This window comes from Bubalus kerabau, chromosome 17 (genome assembly GCF_029407905.1).
Source record: "Bubalus kerabau isolate K-KA32 ecotype Philippines breed swamp buffalo chromosome 17, PCC_UOA_SB_1v2, whole genome shotgun sequence".
Lineage (NCBI taxonomy): Eukaryota > Metazoa > Chordata > Mammalia > Artiodactyla > Bovidae > Bubalus > Bubalus kerabau.
Window position 1 is genome coordinate 26,985,934 of NC_073640.1, and position 21,670 is coordinate 27,007,603.

General features: G+C 49.2%; 1 protein-coding gene and 1 non-coding gene across 3 annotated transcripts in view; one reads left to right on the forward strand and one right to left on the reverse strand.

Moving 5' to 3' along the window:
• Positions 1-9,478: 9,478 nt before the first annotated feature.
• Positions 9,479-21,670, forward strand: part of SLC6A2 (solute carrier family 6 member 2) — a 42,406-nt gene continuing 30,214 nt past the window's right edge. For both annotated transcript variants that reach the window (XM_055552076.1, XM_055552077.1), the window contains exons 1-2: positions 9,479-9,776; positions 20,501-20,632. In XM_055552076.1, the coding sequence (XP_055408051.1) occupies positions 9,509-9,776; positions 20,501-20,632 (400 nt within the window). In that variant the 5' untranslated portion in view covers positions 9,479-9,508. The remainder of the gene's footprint in view (positions 9,777-20,500; positions 20,633-21,670) is intronic.
• On the reverse strand, positions 15,584-15,656 carry TRNAR-CCU (transfer RNA arginine (anticodon CCU)). Its single transcript has one exon. It is a non-coding gene; the product is annotated as a tRNA-Arg (tRNA).

The following is a 21,670-nucleotide window of genomic DNA, read 5'->3' on the forward strand; positions in this document are numbered from 1 at the left end:
GAAATAGAGATAGGAATCCCTATCTCATACCCTATACAAAATCAACTCCATATCAGTTCAGTTCAGTCACTCAGTTGTGTCCGACTCTTTGTGACCCCATGGACTGCAGCATGCTAGGCCTCCTTGTCTATCACCAATGCCTGGAGTTTACTCAAACTCATGTCCATTGAGTCGGTGATGCCATCCAACCATCTCATCGTCTGTTGTCCCCTTCTCCTCCTGCCTTCAATCTTTCCCAGCATCAGGGTCTTTTCAAATGAGTCAGTTCGCATCAGGTGGCCAAAGTTTTGGAGTTTCAGCTTCGGCATCAGTTTTTCATATAGTTTAAAGATATAAATACGAAGGGTTGTTGTTAATGTTGTTTACTCACTCAGTCCAACTCTTCACGACCCCATGGTCTGTAGCCCACCAGGCTCCTCCATGGGATTCTCCAGGCAAGAATACTGGCCCGGGCTGCCGTTTCCTCCTCCAAAATATGAAGGGGAAAACTATCATTCTGACATAAATACAAAAACCAAAAGAAAAGATTGCTGTATTAAAATACAGTAAAATAGGAACTTCTCGGGTGGTCCAGTGGTTAAGACTGCCCTCCAGTGCAGGGCATGTGGGTTCAATCCTTGGTCAGTGAACTAGGTTTCCACAGGCCACAGGACAGCTAAGACCATGTGCTGAAGCTGGAGAGATCCCACTTTCAGCAATGAAGATCCCATGTGTTACAACTAAGAACCGATGCAGCCAAATAATTAATCAAAAAAATAAAATGCATTAAAATGAGTAACCTCTTGTTTACCAAAATCACCATATAGAGAAAAAAGACTTATCATACAACCAAGACAAGATATTTGCAACATAAGTGACAAAGATTTGTGCACAGGATATTAAGAACAACTGTGATGACGCTAGTGGTAAAGATCCCAGCTGCCAATGCAGAAGACCTAAAGGCCCAGGTTCCATCCTTGGGTCAGGAAGATCCCCTGGAGAAGGAAATGACAACCCACTCCAATATTCTTGCCTAGAGAATCCCATGGACAGAGGAGCCTGGCAGGCCACAGTCCCTAGGGTTGCAAAGAGTTGGACATGACTGAAACAACTTAGCACACACACATGTGAATCAATTTTTTAAAAAAACACACGAAATTGCACAAATGGCATGTCATCATGTTGCAGAAGGAAACAAAATACAAATGACCCACACACGTATGTGAAAACATGCTTCAGGTTATTAGAAGTCGGGGAAACGCACATTAAAATCACATCTTAAAGACTGATAAAAAATAAAAGCCAGGTAATACCCAGAGTTCCTGAGGATGTAAAGAAATTGGAAGTGAAGAAATAACAGAGTTTCAGCTGGTGCCACTTGAGAAAATAAGTTGACCTTATTTGATAAAGCTGAACACATACTCTACACATGGGCATCAGAGCTGTCTGTAAAAAAGACTCTAGGCAGCATTGTTCAAAATATTTAAAAAACTAGAAACAGTCCAACATTGAAGCCCACTTCAATAGTTGAGTGAATAAATAGATTGTTATAATTCAGACAATAGAATGAATATATGAAAAGAAAGTGAAAGTGTTAGACGTTCAGTCATGTCCTACTCTTTGCGACCCCATGGAGAGTAGCCTGCCAGTCTTCTCTGTCCACAGAATTCTCTAGGCAGGAATACTGGAATGGGTAGCTATTTCCTTCCCCAGGAGTGTTCCTGACCCAGGGATCCAACACAGGTCTCCTGCATTGCACAGATTCTTTACTATCTGAGCCACAAAGAAAGCCCAGAATGAATATATACAACAATGAAAATGAATGATCTACAGCTAACTCCATCATCATGAACGAATCTCAAAAATATGGTGTTCTCCATACGCAAAAATAAACTCAAAATGGATTAAAGATCTAAATGTAAGACCAGAAACTATAAAACTCCTAGAGGAGAACATAGGCAAAACACTCTCCGACATACATCACAGCAGGATCCTCTATGACCCACCTCCCAGAATATTGGAAATAAAAGCAAAAATAAACAAATGGGAACTAATTAACCTTAAAAGCTTCTGCACATCAAAGGAAACTATTAGCAAGGTGAAAAGGACAGCCTTCAGAATGGGAGAAGATAATAGCAAATGAAGCAACTGACAAACAACTAATCTCGAGAATATACAAGCAACTCCTACAGCTCAACTCCAGAAAAATAAATGACCCAATCAAAAAATGGGCCAAAGAACTAAATAGACATTTCTCCAAAGAAGACATACAGATGGCTAACAAACACATGAAAAGATGCTCAACATCATTCATTATCAGAGAAATGCAAATCAAAACCACTATGAGGCACCATTTCACACCAGTCAGAATGGCTGCGATCCAAAAGTCTACAAGTAATAAATGCTGGAGAGGGTGTGGAGAAAAGGGAACCCTCTTACACTGTTGGTGGGAATGCAAACTAGTACAGCCACTATGGAGAACAGTGTGGAGATTTCTTAAAAAACTGGAAATAGACCTGCCTTATGATCCAGCAATCCCACTGCTGGGCATACACACTGAGGAAACCAGAAGGGAAAGAGACACGTGTACCCCAATGTTCATCGCAGCACTGTTTATAATAGCCAGGACATGGAAGCAACCTAGATGTCCATCAGCAGATGAATGGATAAGAAAGCGGTGGTACATATACACAATGGAGTATTACTCAGACATTAAAAAGAATACATTTGAATCAGTTCTAATGAGGTGGATGAAACTGGAGCCTATTATACAGAGTGAAGTAAGCCAGAAAGAAAAACACCAATACAGTATACTAACGCATATATATGGAATTTAGAAAGATGGTAACAATAACCCTGTGTACGAGACAGCAAAAGAGACACTGATGTATAGAACAGTCTTATGGACTCTGTGGGAGAAGGAGAGGGTGGGAAGATTTGGGAGAATGGCATTGAAACATGTAAAATATCATGTATGAAACGAGTTGCCAGTCCAGGTTCGATGCACGATACTGGATGCTTGGGGCTGGTGCACTGGGACGACCCAGAGGGATGGAATGGGGAGGGAGGAGGGAGGAGGGTTCAGGATGGGGAACACATGTATACCTGTGGCGGATTCATTTTGATATTTGGCAAAACTAATACAATTATGTAAAGTTTAAAAATAAAATTAAAAAAAATATATGGTGTTCTGCCAAAGAAGTCACAGAACAATATCCGTAGTGTGATTCCTTTTATGTAAAGTTCAAAGAAGGACAAAGCTAAAGAATGTACTCTTAGGAATAGATTCATAGGTGACAATACCATGAAGAATAACAAAGAAACAATGATTTACTAAATAAAGGAAAGTGGTTACCTTGGAGTTGGGATGGGGGGAGGAGCACAGGCGGGCTTGTAGGGTGTGTTCTATTTCTTAAGCCAAGAGAATGGGTTCTTTTTGTAAAATTCATTTTAAAATTTTTAAATTATTTTTCCCTTTTTGGTCACATCCTCTGGTGTGTGGGATCTTAGTTCCCTGACCGGTAATCAAATTCATGACCCCTACAATCAAAGTGTGGAGTCTTAACAACTGAACTGCCAGGGAATCCCCAGGGGGTGGGTTCTTATATGTTCATATTACTGATACTTAAACTATAAACTGTTTACATATGTTTTATATGCTTTTTGTTATGTGTGAGAAATTTCACACTAAATTTTTAAGTGCAGTGTGTGTGCATATTTCTGGAAGAGTCTACATTCATCAGATTATCAAAGTGTCTGGTCTTCTAACAGAGTGTACCTGAGTGTGAAGGTTTCTATGGTCCCATCATGCTCTAATATTCATTCCCTAGATGGATAGAACTCTTGTGTCAGCCTGATTATGGTTCATCCTGATCAGCTGACCTCAACCCCACTCTGCCTTGGAGAGGGACATGAACCAGGTGTGAGTTTTCTGTCGTCATAACTCACGTGACCACCTTAGGGTCAAAGGGTGTCATCTGGTGGTTCATGCAGAAGGGGGATGTCCTTCTTTCCTCCAAGGAGACTGAGTCTCTTTGCCTTGAACACCTCCATCCCTTTCTCTCTCCCCAGTTCCAGTCCTGACATAACTTTTGTCTATCTTTCTTCTTCCTCCTGTCCATCCCCATCTTGCTGATGGACTTGGCCCTCTCCAAAAAGCCCTAATAGAGCAGGAGACAGGACCCAGCCCTGTGCTTTTTCTGCTGCCCTACCTGGCACACCTGTCCTCTCCCCCCCAGCACCCCTGTCCTCCTGTGGGGGCAGTCATGTGCTTGTCCAGGCTTGCAGTGCCAAGTGCGCAAAAGGATGGTTTACTCGTTACTCCGTCTCACCCACTGAAGGACTTCAGATTTTATTCCAAATGAGATGGGAGCCACTGGAGAGAGGGAAGGATAGGATCTGCATTCATTTCTAGAAGGTCTTCCTGGTGACTGTGTAGAGCCTCAGGGGTAAAGTGAGACATGACAGAGGCCATTCAGATCCTACGGCACTAACCCAGGTGAGGGATGACATAGCTGGGGGCAGGCTGGTGACCTTGGAGATGGGGAGATGGGAACGATATATTCAAGAGAGTTTGCAGTAGGATTGGTTGTGGGAACATGAGAAAGAGGACTCTAAGATTTTGGGCCTTGGAGGATCTACAAGGAAGATGATGCCATCACTTGGAATAACAGAGACAAGGAAGAGCAGGTGTGTGCAGGTAAACAAGGGGAGGTCAAGAACAGCAGGTGTGTGCAGGTGAACAAGGGGAGGTCAAGAATTCTATTTCTGACACAGGGGTTCCAGGTGTCTTTTGTTGCCCATGTGGAGATGTTGCTCTGTAGTTGGATCCAGGCAGGTGATGTTAATGGATGCATCCATCATCAATGACAGATGGATGCTCTTTAGTGCCAGTGCCTGGATGTGGTCCCAGGTCAGGTAGGAGCTCCACAGAGAAGAGTGAAAGGACTGACCATCTGAGGAGGTTGGAAGCCTCGAGGACACCTGGGAGGCTTTAGAGGAAGATATCCTGAAGGAGACTGACTTCAGCTCACCGGGGTCTTTTATTGAGGGCACTTTTTTGCTGTCTGGAAATGCAGTTTAACGTATACCAATCATCCAGGGCAGGTCAGTGGCCAGGACATAGGTCTAATGCCCCTGATCAAAAGAAAAACAAAATAAAGAAACAGAAAGAAAGGAAGAAAGAAAACAGAGAGGAAAGAAGGAAAGGAGGAAATGTACAGGGAACTTCTCCTCCTCCCTGACCTCATTTTCCCCATCAGTGCAGCGGAGGTACAGGTTCTGATACTATCTTCAGGACACTTCCAGAACCGAGTCGCTTGGATTCCAAATATCCTACAGACCAGGCTTTGTGTGTCAGGGTCTTAGTGTCTGAGGGGAGATGGCCAGAGCTGGGCTAACAGCACCTTGTGCCCATGGCCTGTGTCACCAAGTGTCGTGGTAAGTGGAAGTGATGCCTCCCCAAGGATCACGTTAGCTCTGATAACGCTCCAGCCGTCTGCCCCCCCACTTGCCCTCAGGCCACTTGGAGGGGCAGGAGGCAGGGCACAGAGAGAAGCCACATGGCCCCATGGCTCTTGGATCTGAAGGCAGGGAGTCTGGGCCCTAGATGGAGAAAGACATTTTCCCCTTCAGCCCAGCCACAGGCTAGTCTCCAGAAGTCTGTGAAACCACAAGGTGGAACCCTCAAGTTTTGCTGTCAGACCCTCCAGTGATGTGCATTGTGGGGGTGGCGGGCAGTGTCTCCCTTCATCTCTGTAGGGGACACTCCAGGGCCTGCCCACACCCCTTGTAATCCACTCTTCTTGCCAACATAGACCCAACCACCAGCTTCCTACTGCCCGAACCTGGGACTCTAATGGGAGCCTTTTTCTGGCAACAAGAGTTTGCTCAGCCCACACACCAGGCAGAATGGAAATGCTGGTGAGTTAGCACCCTGGGAGCAGTCTTCATGGATAAATACTCCAGCTTTCTTGCCCGGGGATGGGACAGATCTGAGACACCCCTGGCCCAGAGGTTTCCAGCAGGACTGACCACCAGCTGCCCACAGCAGTGACTGCTTCTTAAGGCCCCCTCTATTGGTTTCCTTCTCTTTCTTACCTCCCCTATCCTCTTATCACTGTTTCCAGGATCACCTCACTCAGTCGTGTCCAACTCTTTGAGGCCCCATGGACTGTAGCCTGCCAGGCTCCTCTGTCCATGGAATTCTCCAGGCCAGAATACCAGAGTGGGTAGCTGTTCCCTTCTCCAGGGGATCTTCCCAACCCAGGGATTGAACCCAGGTCTCCTGCATTGCAGGTGGACTCTTTACCATATGGGCTACCAGGGAAGCCCCCTAAATAAACTACTTGAATTCAATTATTTGTTTCAGGTTCTGTTTCTGGTAGAATCCAAGAGAAAAAAGCCCCAATCAAAGACACCAAATCCAACCAACGATTGAGATCGCTCCTTGTTCCGTTTTGTACATATTTCTGGAGTGTAAGCTATGTAACAGGATATATCAGGTACTATCTTTATCCCTAGTAGGGAAGTCATGCAGAGAATGTTCTAGATAAATATACAAAACAATATAAAGGAGGAGTTTATTCTCTTGTGGGAGGTAGTTATCAGGGAAGGTTTTACAGTGGAAGTGACACCTGAGGTTTTAAAGGATGAATAGGAGTTCTCCAGATAGACAAGAGGAAGATGGAAAGCCTTTTTAAAAATTCAGAAGTGTAAAAAGGCACAAAGTATCCAAGGAATCACTGGTAGTTGAGTATCTCTCTTGTTCCTAGAGAATAAAGCATATTTTGGAGATGGTAAAGGAATTTTAAAAGAATACAGAGAGATTAGAATAGCAAGAGATGTGGTTAAATAGGCAGGCAGAATCTTGTCTGTATTGCAGAAGGTGTTTTGATATTATCTTGGGAAGATGGGACGATTTTAAGAAATCATGGGTTATCCTTTTCTGATTGCATAAGTATCAAAGGCTCATTGTATAAAAGTTGGCAGATAAAGAGAAGTATAAAAAAGAAAATAAAATTACTTCAAATCCGGGGTTAATTAAATCACATTTATGTGTTGTTGTCTCTCAGAGGAGTTTTAGGCAGAAGAGTGAGGTGATCAGATGAGTTTTAAAAAATGCTCTGGCAGCTGGTGAATATCATGTGGCTGGAAAGATACTGGACACAGGGTGACCAGCAAGGAGGCTGCTGCAGTGAAAGGTGATGGATGGGGACCCTCTGTGGGGATGCTTCAGCAGTGGGAATGGGGCTTCGCAGCATGTTTTAAGGTGGGATCCTCAGGATCACTTGGATGATACTCAGGGTAGCAGGCAGGAGGGCAGCCTGACTCCTAGTGAGTTTCTGAGTGTCTCCATCCATAAGCTAGTGGAGGAGACAGGGGCCAGGGGCCAGGAGACCTGTGTTCGCATTTCAACTCTGTCACTTCCAACCTGTGAGCTGCAGTTTCTTGACCCCCAAATGGGATGATGGTTCCAATCCTGCTTTCCTCACAGGATTGTCAGAATGGTCCAGGGGTCAGAGGAGATGAACATCGCTGGTGCGTGTGGTCCCAGGCTTTCCTCCTGAAACCTCCTCCTTGCCCTGACCTTCTGCCTCCAGCCATCAGCCCTCAGCCTCCAGAAGGCCAGGGCACCACCCCACTCTTTTCCCCTTTCTCTTCTCTCTGCATCCTTCACAGAGGACATCTGTCATGTTGGTCGCCTTAATGAAAATGCTCTAAACACTCTCCTGTGTGCTAAGTCACTTCAGTCGTGTCCAGTTGTTTACAGTTCTATGGACTGTAGCCTGCCAGGCCTCTCTGTCCATGGGATTTCCCAGGAAAGAATACTGGAGTGGGTTTCCATTCACTTCCGTCTCCAGGGGATCTTCCCAACCCAGGGAGTAAACCTCCATCTCCTGTGTCTCCTGCATTGGCAGGCAGATTCTTTACCACTGAGCCACATGGGAAGCCTCTTAGTTTCCCCATCAGGGATTGAACCAGTCCCCCTGCAGTGCAGTCTTTACAACTGGATCGCCAGGGAAGTCCCATGACTTTTTTGACAGAGTTGTCCACTAATTTTTGACGGAGTTGTCCACTAATGTATCTCAAGAGCCTAGCACAGTGTCTGGCACTTAACAGGCATATGTAGGAACACGTGAGCAAAGGGGTGCACAAATAGGTAAATAAGTGAATGAAGAGCAATTCTAAGCCTCATGTAATAGGGGTCAGAATCTCAAATGCCTTGCTAGCCTGCCCATAACAAACAGATGAAGGAGTAAGCACCCCGTTGTGACCTTTCAATCTGAACAAGCTAAACAAAACCCACCCGATGGCCCACCAGCCCTCAGTAGGCACTGAACAGAACATTCCCATCTTGTTGATGAAGAAACTCTGGGCAGGTAGCTTACGTGGCCTGCAGCGGATGACAGAACTGATACTGAACCGCCACTGCACTCCCCAGTTTTCTCCCTGTTCCCTCTCAAACTCAGATCTTAGTTCTGAGAGTCTCGCTCTCTTCCTATAGTCGAAGGTCAGAGCCTATTGCCCCCAGGAGCTGAGTCTGGTGTCCCAGTGCGTGCTGGGAAGGCAGTGGTCGCCCGGGTCTGGCGAGTCGCCGTGAGCCGGGCTCTTGAAGTCCGCCGAGCCCGCGCCGCGCCCCCGCCCCTGCCCATCCCCGGCCGCGCTGTCAGTCTCCATTAGCGCTAACAGGCTCCAGACAGAGCGGGCCCGGCGCTGGGTTAATGCAATCGGCGCGTTACCTGGGGCGCAGGCTACATTACCAGCCCGGCCCCCGCCCAGCACGGTCAGAACCAGCAGACCCGCGCCCCGCCGGCCGCCCCGCGCTTTCAGCGCTCCTCTGGCCGCGCCCGAGCGCCACGCGGCGGAGCCCAGCCCCAGCCCCAGCCCGCGCCCCACAGCCTGGCGAGGCGAGGCGGGTCCGGGGCGGGCAGGCAGGGCGCACGGCACCCGGGATCCCTTTGCTGCCGGACACGTGAGTGCGCCCTGCGCGCGGGACCGGACTAGGTGTGCCAAGGAGGCCCAGGCTGGGATGCGCAGAGCTAGGGTGCCAGCGAGTTTGAAGGGCAGAGGTAATAAGTGTCCGGGAAGGCTCCTGGTGCTGTTGGACGTGGCGCAGACCCGAGCTGAGGGTAGGGGTCAGCCAGCTGCACCGGGTCAAGTCACCACCCCCGGAAACCTCTGCCTGGGCGTGTCCAAACCTCGCCTTTTGGGGGCAAGAGGGAGAGGGCGAATGAGGGAAGCGCTCGGGGTCCCAGGAACTATCCCGAGGGCTGCAGGGGCCGTTTCCACTTATAAGTTCCGTCCCAGTCGGGCGCGCCACTACCTCTGCTTCCAAATTTTTCCAACAGAGGCGCGCCTTTTCTGGGCACCCTGCGCCCGCTCAGCGCGTGCCAACCACAGTATCCCGGCGCTCCCGGGAGGCCGCAGGCAGGGTGGAATGGCCCAGTGATCACATCGTTTCCTTTGATCCCAGCAGAGCCTCTGCGTACTCCCAGTATTCCTGACGCCCCTCTCACCAACCGCACCCATGCTTCTGGCGCGGATGAACCCGCAGGTGCAGCCGGAGAATGGCGGGGCGGGCCCGGGGTCGGAGCAGCCCCCGCGGAAGCGCAAAGAAGTCTTGGTGGTGAAAGAGCGCAACGGCGTCCAGTGCCTCCTGGCGTCCCGCGACGGCGATGAGCAGCCCCGAGAGACCTGGGGCAAGAAGATCGACTTCCTGCTGTCGGTGGTCGGCTTCGCCGTAGACCTGGCCAACGTGTGGCGCTTCCCCTATCTCTGCTACAAGAACGGAGGCGGTGAGCCCCCTGACGGGCTGGGGGTTTTGACTTGGGAAGCTACCTGTTTGTGACGGGGGCCGGGAGAGGAGCTGGGGATACCCACGGGAGGAGATAAAGAGACAGACGGGCAAGTCCAGGGCGCAGGAAGAGACCAAACAGGGCTCACGGGAAAAGGAGTCCCCTTTGGAAGAGGGAAATCGAGGGGATGACCTTGGCATGAACTTGGACAGTGATGGGCGCATGCCTAGAAGGACAGACTACAGGGCACCAAGTTGGGTGAGGAGCTCGAACCTTTTGATGGTCTGCAGGAAGGGAGGTAGAGATCTGGAGAGCTTCTGACGCGGCACTGAAAGTGCACAGAATGTGACAACCAGGCGCACATTCTGGAGTAATCCTAACTCCAAGCGCTCTGAGTTTGATAAAGGACTTGGGTTCCCTGAAGGCACTTGGGAGGCCCTGTACTCTTGGGGACAGAAACCCTTAGATGAAAGACACATAAAGAGAAGCTAGTGGCAGAGAGAACTCCACTGCTCAGGTTGATGGTCCTTTGGCTGGAGGGGCCAGAGAGCACAGCCTAGGTGGGTAGTGTCAGCCACTACCAAGAACTGGTCTAATCCTTGGGGCAAGAGGCTTGGGTGATTAGGAAGAAGCCTCTAACTCCTGGGGTCCTGGCCACATTGTAGGGTAGAGTGGGAGAAGGGCCTGGAGGAAACGTCACTCCAGCAGTCAGGCTCTCTCCCCCTTCCTTTGCCAGGTAACCTAATACTGCCTGCCCTGGGATGAGAGCCTAGTTATCAACTACAGCCCACTCAAGGAGCAGAGTCCTGGGGAAAACAGCCCAGCGTGCAGGATACTGGGGCCTAGCCCTAGCTCCTTCCTGAGAGCTTTTGCCGAAACTGCCCCAGACCTCCCCTCTTTGCTGGGATGAGCTCAGGAGTACCCTGTAGCGAGCCTGGGAAAATGACCTAGAGGAAGAAGTCGGCAAAGGGGGGTGGGGGGCCACCAGAGCCGAAATATTTTTCTATCCAGTGGGCCATCTGCCTGGTGGGGGCTCTGGCTCAGGACTCCAGGGGGTCAGAGGGAGGCAGGGTAAGAGTTTGGAGTTGGAGGGAAAGCTCATGACCTTGTCCCATAGGGTCCCAAGCTGTTTGCTTCAGTGTGTACTCTGGACACTTGTTTTGGGTGAGGAATGGGAAACAGATAATCCAGAGGTGAAACTTTCCCTCATTGGGCTGCTGCAGCTTCTCATGAGTTTCTGATCAGGTTTAAGCATTCTGGCCCTTCAGACTCAAGCAGGGAGGAGACATGGATTCTCTGTCATTTTTTAGCTGACAGGGAGGTGAGGAATGAAAGACTGAGAACCTAGGACACTCTGTCTAGCACGTCCTCCATGACCGTCCGAGGCTGCATGACCCTAGACAGAGGCAGGTTCTGTCATTAATCAGCAGTATTTATTGGGTTCCTCTTGGCATGAGGCACAGTGTTAGGCTCCGCAGGGGTCACCTAGATGTATTAACTGCCACTTCTGCCTGCCAGGCGCTCTGGTCACCTAAGGGCTTCATTGTCATGCTGCTACACGTCATTCTCTTTTTTAAGTGTTTGTTGAAACCAAAAGCACCCCAGGTGGCCAATTGGACACGTCAGCGAGAAGGATATTCTGGTGTTTTCACTGACACTGTGTGCTCCCTTGGCCATCGCCACCAACTGAGAGTTCCTGCTGTATGCAAGGTGATCTGTCCCAGGCACCCAGGGCACAAGACACAGCACATTTGTCACATGTTCCGATTTTGGGGCGAAATTGGCCAGACGCTCCCTCTCCTGGAATTGCTAGCCCTGCCCATCAGCCATTCTGGGTTGTTTGGTCATTTGTCTCTTTGTGGGTCTGTCTTCCAAACAGACTAGGGCACATTGAGAGGAGAGGCTGTGGCTTTTCATGCCTGTATTCCTTTTTTCTGTTTATTATATTAGTCACACTACTTTTTCTTTATTTGGTTGCATGGGGTCTTAGTTGCAGCATGCGAACTCTTAGTTGTGGCATGTGGGATCTAGTTCCTCGGCCAGGGATCAAATCTGGGGCCCCTGCATTGGAAGGTGGAGTCTTAACCACTGGACCACCAGGGAAGTTCTTATGGTTGAGTTTTGTTTATTTGGCTGCACTGGTCTTAGGTGCAGCATATGAGATCTAGTTCCCTGACCGGGGATCAAACCCAGGTCCCCTGCATTGGGAGCACAGACTCAGCCACCAGACCACCAGGGAAGTCCCCATGCCTGTATTTCTAATGCCCAAGATAAGGGCTAGATCCAGGGGATGTGGTAGAAGGTGGCCGACAAACTAATGAGTAAATGAATCAAATGGTCCAGGCCCTCAGAGACCTAATGCCTACCCAGGAACAGTAGAACCCCTAACCCCGCCAGCAGGAACCAACAAAGTGAGGAAGCCTGTGCTGGTGGGGGTGGGGGTGGCACCTAGGGATTAGGAGCCCTGGCTGTGGGTCCTGGGTTCCAGCTTCTAGCTGTGTAACACTGGGCGACTCTCCAAGCCCTGGTTTCCTCGTCTGGCAAATGTTCAACTCAGAGGGTCATTGTGAGGACTCAAGGTGATAATGCCCCTGGAGGGCCTGACGTGAACAATGGCCTTAGTAAAGGTAGCTGCCGCTTCTTATTCACATCTTTAGGATGATGTGTGAGATGGATGAGCCTGGGGAAGGGCCACTTAGGAAAGACTCTGAGGAGGTGGGCTGTGGTTGGAGCACAGACAGGTGGGGCACACACAAACCTCAGGAAAGGGAGGAGGAATTCTAGTTGTGTGAGAATGTAGGTGGGGTCATCTCTGAGATTAGGAGTACAGACTGGTTGAAGGGCAAGCCGGGAGAGAAGGGTGGAGAGGCAAGTTGGGGCCAGGCTATGGAGACCTTGACTGCCAGGCTCCGGGCCGGGGAAAGTTACACAAGTGAATTTCCATTTCTGGGTAGAATGTCCATGGAGCACAGTGGAGCAGGGCAGCCTCGTATATTAGAGTCTGAGGCAGCTCCTGTTCTAAGTTACTCCTCACCCCTCCAGGGAATGCTCAGCAGGCCTCTTCTGGGCACTGTCTCTGCTGAGACCTCCTGGCTGCTCCTTGTCGGTCAGTTCTCATCCAGTGATTAAAAATCAGCCCCAGAGATGGGCAAGCAGGTTGGTAGGTGATAACCTGTGATTCTGGACGCAGTCAAAAGACCCAAGTTCGAATTCCATCTCTATCACCCTCTCTGAGCTCAAGTCCCCCTCTCTGAGCTCAGGTGCCCCACTGAAGCTGGTGGTGATCTTGGGTGATCCCTGAGATCCGTCCCTCTCCAAGGCCTGGATCAGCACTGCCCCCAAGCCAGGACTCACACGCCCTGTTACTTAACAAGCTGTGTGCTCTCCTGGTGCCAGTATTAACATGGCAACTTCCAAGTCCAGCTGTTCACGCTGGCCCAGACTGGAGGATATTTTGAAATGATAAAGGTAACAATAGTTTAGGCCTCTGGCTAATATTTTTTTGAATGAATTACTGAGAAAGATCAGCCTGTCTGAACATCTTCCCATAAGCTAATTGCTGAGATGCATGGATACAGGTGGCGTCTGGCCAGGAAAGCCCCTCTCAGGAGTTCCAAGGCTTTGTTCAGAACCTTCTTGAACATGGAGGCAGTGCCAGTGAGGCTTTTTCCAAGGTCCTCCACTCCTGTGGTCTTGCACCTGGCCCTGCTGGTCCCCAGGGAGAAGTGGACAGATCAGTTGGGTCCTCATGTCTGCCTCCCTGCCAGAGAAGAGACCACTGTGAATTATCTTTTGTAAATGACAGCTTGAGACGTGTCCGGCTGATGGCTCTGAGCTGTCAGAGAGATATCCTTTAGGTTCCAACAGACCTGAGCTTGACTCTGAACCTGACATTTCCTGGAAATGTGGCCTTGCACAAGTCACTTCTGGACCTCAGTTTCCTTGTGCAGAAAAGGTGGGCGGAGGGTGATAGCATCTTCCCATAGAGTGATGTGATGTTAGAGATACTACAAGCAAAGGACTCACAACAGTGTCTGGCACATAGTAGGGGCTCAGTAAATGAAGTTGTTACTGATGGTTCTAGATCTGGAACTGCTAGACCCAGGCTAGATCCGGGAGTAGGAAAGGGTCCTGATTTTGGAGGGAGCAGACTTGGCTCTAAGAGAAAGTTGGAAGGGCTGTAAGACTGGAAAGGAATCATGCTTGGACCTGGGATTTCTTTTTATTTACTTATTTTTGGCTGGGCTGGGTCTTTGTTATTGCTCTAGAGCAAGGGCTCAGTAGTTATGGAGCACAAGCTTAGTTGTTTCCCAGCATGTGGGATCTTCCTGGACCAGGGATCGAACCCATGTCCCCTACATTGGCAGGCAGATTCTTAAGCACTGGACAACCAGGGAAGCCCCAGGCCTGGAATTTCTAACCACCTAACCTTATCCCATTGTTGTTTCCCTACCTGAAAAATGGGGATGAGCATTCCTATATAGGGTCCCATGAGATATGTAGTTCTGGGTCCCAAATAGGTTTCCCTTCTTTCCTCAAGTGAGCTCAGGTTCTCAGGTACCCACAGACCTTTGGGAATCCTCTTGGTCAAAATATCTGGGGTTCTTAAGGCCAAGGAAGAAGTGGTGGCAGGTACAAAGGGCAGGAGTTTGCAAACTCAGTGGTCTCACATTGGGCCTGGCTGCAGGGGGCCATCTACATCCGGGACTTCCCAAGCCTGACGCTGGTGATTCAGCTCAGATGCACATGAGCTGCCAGTTGGTGTGGCCCTCCGGCTAAGAAGTTTGTGGGAATGAGGCTGTTCATCCAGGGCTGGAGCTGAGACCATGATCTGACATTACCAGCATGATTGGCCCATTGCTCTGAGCTGGCCAAAAAGATCTAGAGAGACCATTTGCAACAAGATGGGGTTTCACAAGTATAAATGTTACATCCTGCCCTGCGGTCCCAAACCCAATTGCCTAAGTAAGGATGAGGCCACAGCACAAGTGGAGATAGGCCCCGGGGCTTGCATTAGCTGTAGCCTCTGTGTGAGTCACTGCTGGGATCCATTTATTTAACAACAAAAAAAAACCCCGTTTACTAAGTGCCCATCCTGTGCCAGGAATATAGAGATGAACAAAAGGCAGTCTCTGCCTTTAGGGAGTTCAGAGTCTATTATAGATATTCTACAAGTTAATGTCATTTTATATTCTGTTATTGAGGTAGTATTAGCTCCCAAATCAGGAAGGGGAGTTCCACTCTGTTCTTCGTAGGTTACGTTTTCTTCTCTAATATGGTTCGGACCATTCCAAGCAGCCTATAATTGCTTCCTCTTAAAGAGACCAGGATGGAGGAGGTGAGAAACCAAAATCTTCAAGAAACTTCATTAGGAAGATTCAAGTCAGATCCTGCAAAGTTGATAGCCAGGGGAGAATTGTCACAGAGGGGAGGGGTAGCCCAGCTCCAGTCTGCCTGAATTTCACCCCCACTGACCTCCTTAGAGAACTGGGGTTTAATCTACAGGGGAGTGAGCGTTCTTCCTCGCTAGGACTGTCCTGCACTCAGAGCTAAGGCCAGAGGTCAGCTGGAAGGACCCAAAGTGAAGATGCGGTAGTACAGGGGATAGTGAGAGATTGCGGAGCCAAGAAAAGTCAGTTCTGGTCATTTTGTGGATCATTTTGTAGAATCCCCTCATAGCACAGCAGGGGCTTCCATAGAGAAGTGTATGGATGCTGCTGGCTAGTCTCAGTAAAGGGCAGGGGATGAGGCACACAGGACCTTTCATTGCAGCATGTGAACTCTTGGTTGCGGTTTGTGGGATCTGGTTCCCTGGCCAGGGATCGAACCCGGGCCCCCTGCATCAGGAGTGCAGAGTCTTAGCCACTGGACCACCAGGGAAATCTCTGCATGGTCCCCTTACCTGGATCCTTCTACCCCAGCCTGGACTGGGTTACAGGCTTGTGCAGACCCAGGCCAAGGGGAAGCCAAGGGCCCGCTGTCTGCAGAGGCTGTGGACAGAGCTTAGACTTGTGGGCACAAGAGTCCACATGAACCTGCAAAAGGCCTCACACGTCTCTGGATGGAGCTGGGGTGGGGAAGAATCAGAATCTGGGGCCCCCCACCATGCTTCCACATTCCAGCACAAATTCTCCAAGAACCGAGGGTTCCAGAATTGAACTTTATAATGAATAGAACCACGCTGAAGGTCTAATCGTCAAGGTAGGAAGAAGGGGCATGTTTAACAGCTGCGGCCTGAGTTGTCATCTTTAATGTGTAGACATTGTAAGGTAGATCTCCACGTGTGCTCTTATCCTGGGCCCTGCCAGTTGAGTGGGCCTGCTACATGCTGAAGCTATGTCTCCTACTGAAATCTCACTTTCTCTTTCTCCCTGCTGTCTATACCCTTGGGGTATTTGGGGAACAGGAACAGATCTGCTGCCCTATGCACTGACCAAGGTTTTCTGGGAATTCTGGTGAAAGCCATGGGCAGTGACAGCCTATAGCTGAGCTTCAGGCACCAGGTGAACAGTTCTGTGGGTTTTCATATCTTAATGTATCAGAATGTGGCCACTTTGAGGAATCTTGCCCTTCACAGACTGGGAAACTGGTCCAAGGGACTCAAGGGACTCTCCTGTCAAGGGACTCTCCTCTCCCTCCTGCAGCCCCTCCTTGATCACAGTCCCTCCACCTCCTCCTGATTCCCCACCAGGCCTGGGCCATGCCATGTCTTACTAAGTCCCCTCCCACGTTTTGCTGGATCCCTTGTCCTGGGGTCCTCCCCACCCACCCGGGGTCTGCTCCAGCACACCCCACTCTAAACTGAGTGACCACTGGCTTCCCTTTCTGAGGACTTGGCATTTCCACAGAGGATTCCAGAACCCCACTCTGACCAGTAGGGTTCCTCTCTAATGATGGGGTGTCAGGCAGTTTGTGTGTGAATGGTGGAGACTACCAGGAGCTGAAATCCTTCGGAAGTACACCCTGCCTCTGTTTCTCCAGCTCTGCACCTATCAGCCCAGAACATGCACAGCCGAAGCCAGGACTCTGGGCTTGTGGCCTCTTAGGTTCTCAGCTCTCCAGCCCTTGTGAGGCTGGATGCAGTTGGCACCACCACACAGGGAGATGAGGCAGGGCCATGGGAAGGTGGCAGTTTGGGACCTTACAGAGCAGCACCTTCTACGAAGTGTGCAACCAGTCTCAGTGTCCCAGGAGCTGCTGCAGGGCTGTTTCTAGGAGAAGCATCCTCTGCTGACCTTTAGGCACCCCTGATAAATCTCTTTCTGACTCTTCAGCTCTGCCCTGGCTTCCTCCAGATCTTTCGGCAAGGAGGCTTAGACCAGCTCACCGGTTGATGTCTTCTATTAGGATAAGACACTGGCCACTGGACAGCTTTCTGGTTTTCATTCACACTCAGCCATTCCGTCATTCTTGAGTGTTTCTGGTCTATTGCCAGCTGAAGCTTCGGCTGGCCCACATCAAATGCATTTGGAAGAGTCCTGGACTTGTGCAGACCCATCATTTTTCCTCTTGTCCCTCCACTGGGCCTCCCAGCCAGCACAAGAGGAGATGAATCTCAAACTGGGCAATTTACCTACCTGTTGGCAGTGCCGCCCAGAGGCTTAGAGTTGAGAAAACTGGCCAACGTGAGATGCCTGGTAAATTGGCTGATGATGCTCTTCTTTCCTCTGGCTGTAGAAAAGAGCATCCAGTTGCCAGGAGCAAGTCACGCTGCCAAGACCTGAGGCGTGACTCCTGGATTTTTTCTTTCCTTTTTTCCTTGGGCCACTGACTTCAGTCTTCAGGCCTGTTAACTTAACACTCTAATACGTCTGTTTCCCTTACTCTCTGGCTCCAGGCCCCATGGGCAATGGCAGGTGGCCATAAGGGGGGGTGCAGACAGATCCCAATGTGGAGCCAAGCTGCCTACTTACTGGTTCAGACAAGCAACTTGACCTTTCTAAGCCTCGGTTTCCTCATCTTTTACATGGGATTGGTGGTAATTCTCTCTCAGGGATGGTTTTAAAGGAATAATTATTCAAAAACTTAGTGTGTGGCTTGGCATATAATGGAGGCTTAATAAATGGTACCTGTTACTTTTACCAACTCCATCATCACCACCACCACCCTGACCTCGGTCAGCGTCATGAACATTGCTGTCGACAGTGTGGACAGATGTGCATTCTGAAGCCAGACTAGCCCTCTCTGTATGGGGAAAGAGAATGATAGAGATTGAAAGTAAGAAATGAAGAGGGGAAGGGAAAGGTTGGCATGTGGCCATTTCAAAGAAGTCTAAGCCTTGGGACTTCCCTGGCGTCCAGTGGTTAAGACTTCGCCTTCCAATGTAGGGGTGTGGGTTCAATCCCTAGTTCCCCTTCATCAGGGATCCCTGATCCCCGAGGAACTAAGATATCACATGCCTTGCAGCCAAAAAACCAAAACTTAAAACAGAAGCAATATTATAACAAATTCAATCTAAAGACTTTAAAATGGTCCACACACACACACACACACACAAAAAAAAGGGAAGAAGAAATCCAGCCTGGAGCAGGGGCTGAAATGTTGAACATGGCCAATAGACCAGGTGGATCACCTGGCCCCCAGAGTCCCAGTTTTAGAACGTCCTCTGTTGAGATTTTATTCAGACTCATGTCCTACATCTTGGCTGAGATAGTCTGAAATTGGCAGAATATTTTGGGAATGGCTCTGGAGTTTTGGAGCCAGGCAGACAAGGGTCCAAATCCCAGATATCATTGACCAATTGAGTGAACTTAGATAAGTCACTTAATTTCTCTAAGCCTCAATTTCCTCCTCTGAAAAATGGGTATAGGAGTTGCTACCCAAGACAGTTTCTGGGCAGGGTAAATGGGATGACAGCTGTCCAGTGCCCAGTGTTCTGCTGGGTACATAGGAGATCCTCATTTTCCAGTGGTTTCTTCCCTACTGCCCACCCTACTGGCCCATCTCCTGCTACAAAAGAACTGGGTCTCAGAGCACTGGGGGCAGAATTTCATGCTTTGTCACTAAGAGCCCTGGGCTTCCTGAGGAGAAGCCCTGGGAAGAAAGTGAAGATTGACAGTCTGGGTAGCTGGGTGAGTGTAACCCTGGGTGCACACAACTTTGCCACGATTCTCTGCTCACCTGGAGGCCCAGTTTCCACATCCATAAATTGGAGGTAGTAATACTTTTAAGGTTGTTGTGAGGGTGGAATGAGACATTACATGGAGCACAGTGCCTGGAACACAGCTGGGAATATTATCTTCCTAATATTATCATCATTGAATATTTCCCAGTTTCTGCACTTTATTACTGTGGGCGGGTCAGAGAGTGTTTGGTTTCCAAGGTTACAGCATCTCAGCCAAAGGCCAGTGGCGGGAGGAGTGTGGTCTGGCCTGGCCACCTCCAGCTGCACCCAGGCCAAGAAGCTGGCATTTTGCTTTGATCACGCTTGCAGCCTAGGCTGACGTGGTATCTATCCCGTGAGTCACCTCACAGCGTCAGAACCCGTTAAGCTCACCCCAGGCTACTGGACATACCAAGAACTTTCTCTGGAGCTCAGACTTGTCTCATTCCACCAGGAATTCTCCCAGGGATTTGTTGCTGCCCATCTTGCCAAGGGCTCTCTCTAGTTTCGGCAGTGTTCTGGGTGGGCATCTTCCTGGTCAGAGACTGGAGCCTCTGGCCTCTTTGCTCCAGTGTTTGTTTACCTTCAGCTGCCAGTAAGAGAGTGAGCCTGATGGGTTGGAAGAAATGAACGTGAATCCTGCTTCTGTCACTTAGCAGCCATGCAAACAAAGCCAAGTGGACTTCTCTGCCTTCAGTTGCCCCCAGGGTGTGGGGTGGGGGTGGCTCAGGGGCACAAATAATGACCCTCTCTGATTATGTCTGTGAAGTGAAGTGAGACTGCGGACAATCCAATGAGGTCATATTTGGGAAAGTCCCAGGTGACCTTAAATGGTGGCTAAGACACTGAGCTCCCAATTCAGGTGGCCTAGGTTCAATCCCTGGTCAGGGAACTAGATCCCACATTCTGCAACTAAGTCCCAGTGCAGCCAAAAAAAAAAAAAATATCCGACTCAATCATATATAACTTTGGGCACTAGTTACATATCTCTCCCTCTCTGCTCTCAATTTCCTTACCTATAAAAGGAAGGGTTTGGGGTGATTGGCATTCCCCAGAGTGGTGATTCATGAAAGAAAGGATTCTGTGTTGAAATCAGTTTGGTAAAGACTGCAGCTGATCTTCCTCATAGCCTGTCACAACATGTGCTTATGTATCAAAGGCATAGAGAATTCTGCAAGGAACAAGCCTATTTAGCTTTTAAAAAATATTTATTTATTTTAATTTTATTATTTATTTGCCTGCACTGTGTCTTAGTTGCAGCATGTGGGGTCTAATTCCCATACCAGGGATCAAACCCGAGTCCCCTGCTTTGGGAGCACAGTCTTAGCCACTGGGCCACCAGGAAAGTCCTCTATTTCGATTTGATGAACCAGATTTTACTAATTTGACCACAGAACCTCATGATTATGATTGTGAGTAGTGCTATAACTTTCATTATATTATGATTATTTGTTTAATTGCCCTGGTGTTCCTACCACAAGACACTCCTTGAGAAATGGCCAGGTGACAGATGAATGACAACCCTTACAACTCTGACCAACATTGATCCACACACTCTGAGGGGCAGGCCCAAGGCTGGACAGGGGTCTTGGGGCTCATGCTCTGCCTCCATGTCCCCCAGGTGCCTTCCTGATCCCGTACACCCTGTTCCTCATCATCGCTGGGATGCCCCTCTTCTACATGGAGCTGGCTCTGGGCCAGTACAACCGGGAAGGGGCAGCTACCGTGTGGAAAATCTGCCCATTCTTCAAAGGTAAAGAAGGAGTCAGAGGTTGTTCTAAAAGACTTCTGTGTGCCCCTGGAGAATCTACTCCAAAGGTGGGATCCTTGGTAGACCAGCTCTCTTGTGGAATTTATAAGTATTGGCAAGGTCAAGCACATCCACCATTCAAAGTTACACGGAGCACTTTGGAGATGTCAGGAATAGCTATAGCCTAGAAAGTCTGGATGGAGAAGGCAATGGCACCCCACTCCAGTACTCTTGCCTGGAAAATCCCATGGGCGGAGGAGCTTGGTAGGCTGCAGTCCATGGGGTTGCTAAGAGTCGGACATGACTGAGCAACTTCACTTTCACTTTTCACTTTCATACATTGGAGAAGGAAATGGCAACCCACTCCAGTGTTTTTGCCTGGAGAATCCCAGGGACGGGGAAGCCTGGTGGGCTGCCGTCTATGGGGTCTCACAGAGTCGGACACGACTGAAGCGACTTAGCAGCAGAAAGTCTGGAAATATGGATTCCAGACACTGGGTTGGTGTCAGGTTTACATTGATATAATACATACAGAGAAGTTAGTAGAAAGCCTGATGAACATGGTAAGTGATTAGCTGTTGATGTGATGGAGAGGAAGACAGGGATGATGGTATTAACTTAAATAGATGCTCACTTTAAGTTATAGCGGGAGCTGGGATACTTGTACTCCAACACCTGGCCTGGCTGCTCCCTGGGAGCAGTAAGATCCTGGCATTTCTGTCCTGCCTTATGAGTGGACAGATGGGCTCCAGCGGCAAGAGAGAGCCCTCAGGCAAAGGGATGGTGGGTGCCTGGGGAATTTTTTTAAAACCATTTGTTTTATGTTGGAGTATAGCCAGTTAACAATGTAGTGATAGTTTCAGGTGGACAGCGAAGGGGCTCAGCCATACATATACACGTATCCATTCTCCTCCAAACTCCCCTGTCATCCAGGCTACCAATAACATTGAGCAGAGTTCCATGTGCTGTACACTAGGACCTTGTTGGTTATCCATTTTAAATATAGCAGTGTGTACATGTCGATCTCAAACTCCCTAACTA